The following is a 12,629-nucleotide window of genomic DNA, read 5'->3' on the forward strand; positions in this document are numbered from 1 at the left end:
GGATCGGTGCTAGGACCCCAGCTATTCACAATATATATATAAATGATCTAGACGAGGGAACTAGATGTAATATCTCCAAGTTTGCAGATGACACAAAGCTGGGTGGGCGTGTGTGCTGTGAGGAAGATGCAGAGAAACTCCAGTACGATTTGGACAGGTTGGGTGATTGGGCAGATGCATGGCAAATGCAGTATAATGTGGATAAATGCGAGTTATTCACTTCGGTGGCAAAAACAGGAAGACAGATTATTATCTGAATGGCAGTAAATTGGGAAAAAGGGAAGTGCAACGAGACCTGGGTGTCCTTGTGCACCAGTTGCTGAAGGTAAGCATACAGGTGCAGCAGGTGGTTAAGAAGGCAAATGGTATGTTGGCCTTCATAGCGAGAGGATTTGAGTACAGGAGCAAGGATGTCTTGCTGCAGTTGTACAGGGCCTTGGTGAGACCACACCTTGAATATTGTGTGCAGTTTTGGTCACCTTATCGGAGGAAGGATGTTCTTGCCATGGAGGGAGTGCAGCAAAGATTCACCAGACTGATACCTGGGATGGCAGGAATGACGTATGAGGAGAGATTGGGTCGATTAGGCTTATATTCGCTAGAGTTTAGAAGAATGAGAGGGGATCTCATTGAAACTTATAAAATTCTAACAGGACTAGACAGACTAGATGCAGGATGTTCCCGGTGGCGGGGGAGTCCAGAACCAGGGGTCACAGTCTAAGGATAAGGGGTAAGCCATTTAGGACAGAAATGAGGAGGAATTTCTTTACCCAGAGAGTGGTGAACCTATGGAATTCTCTGCCACACAGGGCAGTTGAGGCCAATTCATTAAATATATTCAAGAAGGAGTTAGATATATTTCTTAAGGCTAAAGGGATCAAGGGATATGGGGAGAAAGCAGGGACAGGGTACTGAATTTGGATGATCAGCCATGATCGTATTGAATGGCGGAGTGGGCTCAAGGGGCCGAATGGCCTACTCCTGCTCCTATCTTCTATGTTTCATTGAGCACTTCTGTTTAATAGTCATGAAAATATTGGCGATGGGAAAAAGGCTGTTTGACCGACAGTTGAGAATTATTCAACTGGGTAATGAAGAGTCTTTTCGCTTTCCAACTGGCCTGGGCAGGCGTTGTGGCGTGAGGATGGGATGGACACATTGAGTGACCAATGGCGGCAGGAGGTCATGTGATGAAGCCTCCAGGAATACTGAGATTGATAGATTTTTGTTAACCAAAGGTATTAAGGGATATATGGAGTTAGTTGGCCGATCACCCATGAGCTCATTGAATGGTGGAACAGGCTGGAGGGGCTCAATGGTCCACCCCTGTTCATATGTTCCTGATACTTTCAACCAGACTTGGCAACTCCCCTGACAGCCAATGAAGTGACCTGTGACCGGGGAAGGCTGTGGGTTGGTGGCCATACTGCAGAGGGTTGCAGCTCCTTGATGCAGTTCTCTATAAAGAGAGGGCACACAAATTCTATAACAGCCTTGAACAGTGATACTCCCCAAACGCGGAATGCACAGTAATATGAACGACTTCCTAAATGGAGGTTAAGTTAACATACTGGGAGCAGAGAAAGGGCATGAAAGCCGAGGCTGGAAATATCATTACAGACAATTGATAAGCTTTAATGTGTTATTAATGGGGAAAAACTGGAGTGTGTATCTCCTTGAGAATTAGTCAGATATTTTCCATGTCGAGTTTTACATTCAAATTGTGCACCGCTCTATATTTGTAGTTCTCGCCCCCCACCAAAAAAAAATATTGTAATAAGGTTGCAAACTCATTCGGCAACAGTGTTTATTTTTTCAGATAGGCCTGCTCAAAATCTCCTGTAAAATCACAACGAATGATCATCATGGCTGGCGGCACTAACAATTGGTCGGTCTGTTGAGGTTAACTCGCGAACACAAACCCTCGTCAAATTGCCTTCAAGCGCGAAATCGATTAATAAAAACGAAGCAGAAATAAGACTGCAGAAAACACACACATTCAAACCCTAGACAGGGCACTTTAAAAACCATAAAGCACTTAAACCTTAAAGTCTAGCCATAAGATACAGGTTATATAATACGGCGCCTTTGACATCTCAGCGACTGGCTCAATTTGCTCAGTTGAGGTGAGAGTGAGAAAGAAATCCCTGCTTGTATCCCTAAATCCTGCAGTTTGGAGGAGCCTGACGCCATTTCCTGGGCTGGATTCACGCATGCTCGTGGCTGGGGAGGATTTGTGTGAATTTCGGTGCAGGGAAGCAGGGGGGAAGAGACGCTCCATGTGTGTTAACCAGCCCGGCTCTCGCTCGCTGTGCAGTTTCAGTGCAACTGATCAGCGCCACTTCCTCGCCGCCGGAGTCGCGGACAGCCTGCTCCCGCTGCCCGTTACTTTGTATCTCTCATCTGTTACCTTTTATCTCCTTCCCTCTTGTTTTCTGTGTGTGTCTCTCTCTGTCTCCTCCAAGCGATCAGCAGGGGGGAGGAGGAAGAGGAGGAGGAGGAGATGTTGGGCTTCTTGCGGCGGACTCTCGGGCGCCGCACGGTGCGCCGACACGCGGATAAGGAAAAGCAAAGGGAAGCGCAAAGATCCGGCACCCACATCCCAGCGGCCGGGGACAGCAGGTCCATCATCACCTGCAGGGTCTCCTTGCTGGACGGCAGCGATGTCAGCGTCGACTTACCGGTAGGAGAAGTGCTTTCTGTTTGTGTGTGTGTGTTTTAACATGTAAAAATTCAACTGTGATTTATAGCTCTTGCACATCAGTTTGGGGGACCTACAATTGAGGGTAGCACTGGCGGTAGGGTCTCTCAAAATTAATTCTGGGCTTGCTTTTTTCGCGGGGTGGTAGGAGGCGAGGGAAAGACTCGAGTATGTATTTAAACCTCCTTCCAGTGCTCCAGGCAAATCAACGTAGGTGTAAAACTTCCATTGACTGACTGGTCTGAAAATTCCTATTTTTTTTTAGAGACAATCTTCAAGTATTGCTGGCAATGTGTGTGTGTGAGGGGTTTTCTATTAACTTATGAAAATAATGCGTGTTCTGGACATTTCTGCCCCCCCCCCATTGCCCCTTTAAGACCAGGCTTAATGAGCCTGGGGAAGCTATAGATTTGAGGCAAGTGATTTCGTGCGGGCATTAATTCCAGTTACCAAGTCTCTGGAATTTCTCCACTTGCCCCCGTGTATTGAGTAAAGGTTTGTTGCCCCCCCCCCCCCCCCCCCCCCCCACCCCCAGTATATCAATTTTGCATTTTTAAAAACCCTAGAGGCCTGGAAATGCTCGACTCTTGAGCCCTGTCAAATTAATTGCCTAACGACATACTCATTAATACCGTAAACACTATGATAATGGAGGGGCGGGTCTTTCTGGTATTTGGCCATCTGGGTTTCTGTAAAGCTTTTCAAGACCGCAGTGGTTACTAGTGCACCAAGTGTCAGTCAAAAGGAAAATCGTGTGAACACTGGAAATGTGAAATCAGAAAATGTTGGAGGTACCTAGCAGGTCAGTCTGTATCTGAAAGAAAAGATAGGCTAACATTTTGTGTTGAGACTCTAGTCAGTCCTAGTGATGTTGGACCAACATGCATCTCTCTCTCTCTTAGGGTAAACTTGTTTTTTGCTGTTTATTTCTCGTGTGTGTGTTTGGTTAAAATCCCTGTGTTTTTGGTAAATCCTTACTCTGGGGTTTACATGGGTGAAGCAGTGTGACTTGTAAACAAATCCAGGCACTCAGTTGAGTGTGATGATACCAGTTAATTTTCTCACTTCAGATCTAAATGTGCTGTGTTTGGTCATGGTACATATATATAAACTCATATTTTAATACATTAACTGCTATAACCAGACTAAGACCTTTGTATCAATCGCACTCTTGAGTCACATGGTTTCCGGTTTCAGTACAAAATGCCAGCTGATATTTCAGTGTAGCACGGAGGGAGTGCTGCATTGTTGGTGGTGCTATCTTTTGGATGGGAGGTTAAATTTCAACCCCATCTGCAAGCTCAGGTGGCATAAAAGATCCCATGACACAATTTGAAGAAGAGCAGGAAGTTCATTGGTGGCCTCCCTCAACCAGCATCACCAAACAACGATTAAAGAACCATAAAAATGTACAGACCAGAAAGAAGCCATTCGGCCTACCATGTCTATGCTGGCTCTTAATAATAATCAACTTTATTGTCATTGTTAGTGCACAAGTACAGTACAACGAAATGTAGGCTTGCTGCTCCCGAGAGTGTCCTAGAGCAATCCAACAACTTGTATTTATATAGCGCCTTTAACATAGTAAAACGTCCCAAGGTGCTTCACAGGAGTATTATAAGACAAAAAATTGACACCGAGCCACATAAGGAGAAATTAGGACAGGTGACCAAAAGCTTGGTCAAAGAGGTAGGTTTAAAGGAGCATCTTAAAGGAGGAAAGAGAGGTAGCGAGGCAGAGAGGTTTAGGGAGGGAATTCCAGAGTTTAGGGCCTAGGCAGCTGAAGGCACGGCTACTGATGGTTGAGCGATTATAATCAGGGATGCTCAAGAGGGCAGAATTTGAGGAGCGCAGATATCTCGGCGGCGGGCGGGTGGGGGGTGGATTGTGGGGCTGAAGGAGATTACAGAGATAGGGAGGAGCGAGGCCACGGAGGGACTTGAAAACAAGGATAAAAATTTTGAAATCAAGGCGTTGCTTAACCGGGAGCCAATATAGGTGAGCGAGCACAGGGGTGATGGGTGAACGGGACTTGGTGCGAGTTAGGACACGGGCAGCCAAGTTTTGGATGACCTCAAGTTTACGTAGGGTGGAATGTGGGAGGCCAGCCAGGAGTGCGTTGGAATAGTCAAGTCTAGAGGTAGCAAAGGCATGGATGAGGGTTTCAGCAGCAGATGAGCTGAGGCAAGGGCGGAGACGGGCGATGTTACGGAGGTGGAAATAGGAGGTCTTGGGTATGCTGCGGATATGTGGTCGGAAGCTCATTTCAGGGTCAAATATGACACCAAGGTTGTGAACAGTCTGCTTCAGCCTCAGACAGATGCTAGGGGGAGGGCTGGAGTCTGTGGCTAGGGAACTGAGTTTATGGCGGGGACTGAAGATCATGACTTCGGTCTTCCCAGTATTTAATTGGTGAAAGTTTCTGCTCATCCAGTACTGGATGTTGGACAAGCAGTCTGACAATTTAGAGACAGTGGAGGGGTCGAGAGAAGTGGCGGTGAGGTAAAGCTGGGTGTCGTCAGTGTACATGTGGAAACTGACGCTGTGTTTTTGGATGATGTCGCCAAGGGGCAGCATGTAGATGAGAAATAGGAAGGGGCCAAGGATAGATCCTTGGGAGACCCCAGAGGTAACGATGTGGGAGTGGGAAGAGAAGCCATTGCAGGTGATTGTCTGGCCATGATTATTTTGATACGAATGGAACCAGGCGAGTGCAGTCCCACCCAGCTGGACAATGGTGGAGAGGCGTTGGAGGAGGATGGAGTGGTCAACCATGCCGAATGCTGCAGACAGGTCGAGGAGGGATAGTTTACCTTTGTCACAGTCACAAAGGATGTCATTTGTGACTTTGAGAGCCGTTTCGGTACTGTGGCGCAGTGGAAACCAGATTGGAGGGATTCAAACATGGCGTTCTGAGAAAGATGGGCACGGATTTGGGAGGTGACAACATGGTCAAGGACTTTGGAGAGGAAAGGGAGAATGGAGATGGGGTGGTAGTTTGCAAGGATGGAGGGGTCAAGGGTTGTTTTTTTGAGGAGAGAGGTGATGACTGCAGATTTGAAGGAGAGGGGAACAGTACCTGAGGAGAGAGAACCGTTAACAATGTCAGCTAACAATATGAGCCAGAAAAGGAAGTTTGGTGGTCAGCAGTTTAGTGGGAATAGGGTCGAGGGAGCAGGAAGTTGGTCTCGTGGACAAGATGAGCGTGGAGAGGTCAAGAGGGGAGATCGGAGAGAAACTGGAGAAAGCTGCGAGTTCAGGGCTAGGGCAGAAAATGAATCCACTCCCCTGCAGTCTCCCCAATGCCCTGTGTATCCCTCTGCATCAGATGTTTATCTACTCTCCCATTAGAATATGCAATGGTCTCTGCTTCAGCTCCTTCATGTGCTAAAACATTCCATGCTCCAACAACTCTGCATAATTACATTTCTCCTAACCCCTCTCTTCACTTTCTTAGTGACAACTTTAAATCGATGTGGGGTTACAAGGATAGGGTGGGATATGTGTTGGTGTAGGGGTTACGGGGATTGGGTGGGATATGTGTCGGTGCAGGCTCGATGGGCCAAAATGGCCTCTATCTGCACTGTGGGGTTTCTGTGATTTCTGTGATGTCACTAACTCTTCAACCACAGGATTTAGTCTTTATTCATCCTATCAAAACCCATCATCATCTTAAAAACCACCGTTCAATCCCCTCTTGGCCCTCTCTGCTCAATTGGAAATAGTCCCAGTATCTCCAGTCTCTCCTCATAACTATAGTTTTGCATCCCTGATATCGTCCTGGTGAATCTATGTGCTCTATGCTTTTAATGCCATTTCTAGAAAACTGCACACGTTAACTGTGGTCTAACCATGATCTGCTCATTTATTTTGCTGTGTGTGGGGCCTTGCTACATGCAAATTGTGACTGCTTCAAAAGTAATTCATTGGTGTTAAGTGCTTTGGGATGTCTTGAGGACGTAATAAGGTATGATATAACTTATAACTATGACCGGAAAGCCCTGCAGCGGGTAGTCAAAACTGCCCAACGCATTACCGGCACCCGGCTACCGACCATAGAGCACATATACCAGAAACGCTGTTTACGGAGGTCACGGTCCATCATCAAAGACCCTACCCACCCCAGCTACAGTCTGTTCGCCCTCCTGCCATCTGGGAGACGCTACAGATGCATTCGCACCCGAACGACCAGATTTAGGAACAGCTTCTTTCCCAGGGCTGTCACAGAATCACAGAAACCCCACAATGCAGATAGAGGCCATTTCGGCCCATCGAGCCTGCACTGACACATATCCCACCCGATCCCCGTAACCCCTACACCAACACATATCCCACCCTATCCCCGTAACCCCACGTATTTAATCCCCCTAACACTAAGGGTCAATTTATCATAGCCAATCAACCTACTGAACTCCACAAATAAACTCTAAAGCCTGCACATCTGCCAATGCACTTTATTACGGTTATGTTTATGTTAATGTATTACAAGCCAAATGTATGTTGAATGTTTAAATGTCTTAATCTAAATGTACACTCTCGGGAGCCGCAAGCCTACATTTCGTTGTACTGCGCTTGTGCACTAACAATGACAATAAAGTTGATTATGATTAAATGCAAGCGTTTTCATTTTACCCACACTTATTTGCCTGTTGCCGTTCCAGTCAGATCTTCCGGCGCACAGTCCCACTGTCTCAGCTTTGGTGCTTTGCAAATACCTAAATATGTCAACACATCACAGTCATGGTCACATTAGTTATGACTCCGATGATGATCTAAGCCCCATGCTCCCATCTCTTGGTCATCTGTTGAATCCACTTTAGTTGGATTTAGCTGTGCTATTATTCATTGCTTAACTGCTTGCCTCTTGAGGTCCTCGATGCCTGTTTGATTTTTATGTGTCGCCATTTTGTGGTGCTCGCCCCCGACTTAAATTCATAAATACTCCGAGCTAATTTCTTGACCTGTAGTTAATCTTATCAATAAATTGACTAACTGTCTCACTCACGATTGGCGCAATAAAGTAGTGATTAATTGTGTTTGTTTTCTTCAACTTGAAGACCATAAATATTCAACAATTGATTTTGTTTTATGTTGAGACAATAAATTACTTTACAGTTGGGCTCAAGGCTATCGATGGATTGCCATTGCTAATTAATCAGCTTACCAATTTAGTTGATGTGTTTAAAAAAAAAAAAAAAAAAAAATTTAATTGTAATTTTTATCATAATGGAGAAATTTGACATTCCACAAATATAAAAATTAGTTTTTCACAGCCAGAACGGCTGTTTAGCAGTCAATACGCTGTTAAAACCCCAGTTTAAACTATTCCAACAAGGCTTAACATTTCACTGGGTATTACTGCGGAAAAGCTCAAGTTTTCGTCAGTTCTGCTGATTTCATGGATTGTTGGCAACGGCGGTGGGGGGTGGGGTGGTGCGGTCCACGGCGCACCCAGTGTCGGCGCAGTGAGTGACTGACCGCAACTTCAGGATTTCCGCGTTTAGATGCGCATGCGCTACATCCCGAAGTTGTGGTCAGTTTCAGAGGGGTAATGACGGCAAACGCTGACAGTCCGCCATCATTACCCACCGCAAAATCCGGGCCATCAAGCTGCTTCCTTTTGTCACTTGCCCCCCTCCTCTGTACTTTTGCTGCTTCCATGAGCTAATGCTTCAAATTTAGTGCCTCCTTACTCTGTCTGGTGTTCTGATCTGTCTGCATTATTTTCAGACACGCTTGTACCACTTGGGTTTCAGTCATGGCTTGGTCAGAAGGTTGTGGGTTGAAGCCCCACTCCAGGAATTGAGCACGGAATTCAGGTTGACGCATCAGTGCAGCACTGAGGGAGTGCGGCACTGTCTGAGGTGTTGGATGAGACGTTAAACCGAGGCCCCGTCTGCTCTTTCAGGTGGACGTAAAAGATTCCCTGGCACTATTGGAAGAAGAGCAGGGGAGTTCTCCCCGGTGTCCTGGTCAATACTTAACCCTCAACCAACGTCACTAAAACTGATTAACTGGTTATTTGTCTCCGTTTGCCATTTGTGGGACTTTGCTGTGTGTAGATTTGTTGCAACACTTGAGATATCCTTTTTGTACTGCGGCGACCAGAACTGTACACACTATTCTAAGTGTGCTCCCACCAATGCTTTATAGAGTGGCAAGATTACCTCACTATTTCAGCTCAATACTGACCTTTTAATACATCCCAACATCTCATTTGCTTTACTCATTGTCACCAAGCATTGTTGCGATAACTTCAACTTATTGTCAGTCAGGACCTCCAGGTCTCTTTCATTTTCCATACACTATTTTCTTTCCCTCCGTGGCCTCTCACCTCCCTCATCTCTGTAACCTCCACCAGCCCTACAACCCTCCGAGATCTCTGCCCACTTGAGCATCCCAGATTTTCATTACTCCACCACTGGCGGCGGCCGTGCCTTCAGCCGCCTAGGCCCTAAGCTCTGGAATTCCCTCCCTAAACCTCGCTCCCCTAGACCTCTCTCTGCTCCTTTTTAACACTCTCATTTAAAACCTACCTGTTTGACCAAGATTTTTGGTCACCTGCACTAATATCACCTTATGTGCCTCGGTGTCAAATTTTGTTCGATAACACTCCTGTGAAGCACCTTGGGATGTTTTACTACTTTAAAGGCGCTATATACAGGAAACTTTGGTTTATCCGGAGGTTGTATGTCCGGAATACTCGATCTAACGGCAAAAATCAGGAGCCGTTTTCTGTAAGTTTTTTTAGATTTTTTTTTTCCCCCGTCAGCCACTGCAAGGTCTGTAGCTATAGCAACAGCTTCAGCTACAGACGCTTGCAGCTGCAGCCGACTGTTTAGAAGCTGTTGCTAAGCAACAGTGTTTGTTGTCAGATACGGAGATGAAAACCTCCGTATGCTTCAACATTAACTTTGTATGTCCGGCAGTTTTGATAGATCGGCAACAGCTCGGTCCCGTCGGTGCCGGATATCACAAAGTTTCCTGTAAATGCAAGTTGTTGTTGTATCGTCAGCAAATTTAGCCGCTGTGCTTGTGACTCTTGGCTCCGATGATTTTTATGAAGATATACGAAACAGGTCCCAAAACAGACCCCTATAGAACCCTTTGGTAACATTCGCCCAGGATGGTGACGGTCCTTGTACCACCGCTCTTTGGGTTCTATCAGTCAACCAATTACGCATCCATTGTAAAATATTTCCACTGATTTGCGCTTTCTTTATTTCCAGTACCAGCCTTTCCAGAGAAACTGTATCAAAGGCCTTGCTGAAATCCACAGTGCACCACATCCACTGCCTTGCCTTTAACAGGCTCCTTTGTGACATCCTTAAAGAAAATCATTAACTTGGATTGGCAATTCATGAACCCATATTGGCTACCTTTTTTATGATGATATTCCTACCCAGATGCTCCATGATCATATCTTTTTAATAAGGGTTTCTATAACTTTACCCACAATGGATGTCAAACTCACTGGTCTATAGTTTCCTGGGTTACTTTTGCTAGCTTTTTAAAATAGGAGTAACTTCCACCTTTCTCTAGTTCTCGGGCGCCTCTTCAATGTTCATCGATTTTTCTGGAAGATTTGTACCAGAGTTCCTGCAATTTCCTCCCTCATCTCCTGAAGGATCCTCTCAGACGCATCTTATCTGGCTCCTGAAATTTATTTACCTTAAGGTTGCACATCTGTTCATCACTGTGCTGGTAGTAATGTGAATAGTGTCGCAACCTGCCTCTGAAATGTGAATAGTGTCACAACCTGCCTCTGAAATGTCCTCTAATTCCCTTACCAGATCAAATAAGTTACCTGTCTGCTCCTTTGCATAAACATATTGCAGCCTGTGTAGCATCAGTGCCCTCCCTCACCCGATCCGACTTTGAGTGGTCCCACTCCATTCCCCATTTTTCTTTTTCTTATATAACAAAATAAATTGGGATAAAGTACCCAGTGGCCACTGGAATCAGTTTGATATAATGAGTTAAGAGCATCATTCAAGAAGTGTACATTACTATTTTTATTTAATTTTTATCCCGGGGCCAGTTTTCACCCCTCCCTTCTACCAGCCAGGTTCCAGTTCCATGGGCACCAGTTGTTCGCCGCCAAGTTGATCATAGAATCATCGAAATTTACGGCACAGAAGGAGGCCATTCGGCCCATCGTGTCTGTGCCGGCCGAAACAGAGCTATCCAGCCTAATCCCACTTTCCAGTTCTTGGTTCATTGGTAGCATTGTAGGTTACGGCACTTCATCTAGTCTATATGGATTTTAGCAAGGCTTTTGATAAGGTCCCGTATGGCAGACTCGTCATGAAAGTAAAAGCCCATGGGAGTCAAGGCAAAGTGGCAAATTGAATCCAAAATTGGCTCAGAAGCAGGAAACAAAGGGTAATGGTCGAAGGGTGTTTTGTGACTGGAAGACTGTTTCCAGTGGGGTTCCGCAGGGCTCAGTACTGGGTCCTTTGCTTTTTGTGGTGTGTATATATCAATGATTTGGACTTGAATGTCGGAAGTAGGATTAAGAAGTTTGCAGATGATACAAAAATTGGCCATGTGGTTGATAAGAAAGCTGCAGACTGCAGTAAGATATCAATGGACTGGGCAGGACTGTGGCAAATGGAATTCAATCTGGAGAAGTGTGAAATAATGCATTTGGGGAGGGATAACAAGGCAAGGAAATACACTATAAATGGTAGGACACTGAAAAATGCAGAAGATCAGAGGGACCTTGAAGTGCATGTCCACAGATCCCCGAAGGTAGCAGGACAGGTAGATAAGGTGATTTAAGAAGGCTTACGGGCCGCAGCTAGAGTACTGCGTGCAGTTCTGGTCACCACATTACAGGAAGGATGTGATTACACTAGAGGGGGTTGAGGAGATTCACGAGGATGTTGCCTGGGCTGGGGAATTTTGGCTATGAGGAAAGATTGGCTAGGCTGGGGTTGTTTTCTTTGGAACAGAGGAGGCTGAGGGGAGACCAAATTGAGGTGTGTAAAATTATGAGGGGCCTAGGTAGAGTGGATAGGAAGGATCTACTCCTGCTCCTATTTCTTATGTTCTTATAAGAAATTTCTTCACACAGAGGGTGGTGAATCTTTGGAATTCTCTACCCCAGAGGGCTGTGGAGGCTCAGTCATTGGGTATATTCAAAACAGAAGTCGATAGATTTCTGACTAGTAAAGGCATCAAGGGATATGGCGATAAGGCCGGTGAATGGAGTTGAGGCAGAAGATCAGCCATGATCTCACTGAATGGCGGAGCAGCCTCGAAGGGCCGAATGGCCAACTCCTGCTTCTTAGCAGAAGGATCAATAACCAGGGGCCATAGATTTAAGGTAATTGGTTGGAGATTTCGAGGGGATTTGAGGAGAATTTTTTTTCACCCAGCGGGTGGTGGGGGTCTGGAACTCACTGCCTGAAAGGGTGGTAGAGGCAGAAACCCTCATCACATTTAATCAGATCCGACAATGCGACACTCCCTCCATACTGCACTGGAGTGTCAGCCTAGCTTTGTGTGCTCAAGTCCCTGGAGTGGGACTTGAACCCACAACCTTCTGACTCGGAGGCGAGTGTGCTGCCCACTGAGCCATGGCTGACGGATAGAGTACAAAAGCAAGGAAGTTATGATTAAACCTTTTATAATAACAACAACTTGTATTTATATAGCACCTTGGGACGTTTTACTTTTTTGCCATATTGGTACCAGCACATTAAACCTATCTAGTGGCAACACTACAGTAACAAAAAAACCTGCCTTACAATTGTACAGGGACGAAAATGTCTCCTTAAATCCCTCTCTGCTAATACCGTACTCGGAGCCCCGTTTAAAATAATGGAAAGACTTTTGTTTGTTTGCTCTGCATGTATTGCCCCAAGTTTAATGCTGCTCCACAATCTAAATGTGGGATAGTCAAATTGAAGCAAAGGTTGTA

At 45.7% G+C, this 12,629-nt stretch overlaps 1 protein-coding gene across 1 annotated transcript in view; it reads left to right on the plus strand.

Moving 5' to 3' along the window:
- The first annotated feature begins 1,456 nt into the window (after positions 1-1,456).
- The window catches only part of epb41l5 (erythrocyte membrane protein band 4.1 like 5), a 218,616-nt gene continuing 207,443 nt past the window's right edge, over positions 1,457-12,629 (plus strand). The window contains 1 exon segment of the mRNA XM_085986877.1: positions 1,457-2,683. Within this exon segment, the coding sequence (XP_085843003.1) occupies positions 2,504-2,683 (180 nt within the window). The 5' untranslated portion in view covers positions 1,457-2,503.

Source organism: Somniosus microcephalus, chromosome 4 (assembly GCF_052327205.1).
Source record: "Somniosus microcephalus isolate GS21.2 chromosome 4, FLI_Smic_1.0, whole genome shotgun sequence".
Taxonomy (NCBI): Eukaryota; Metazoa; Chordata; class Chondrichthyes; order Squaliformes; family Somniosidae; genus Somniosus; species Somniosus microcephalus.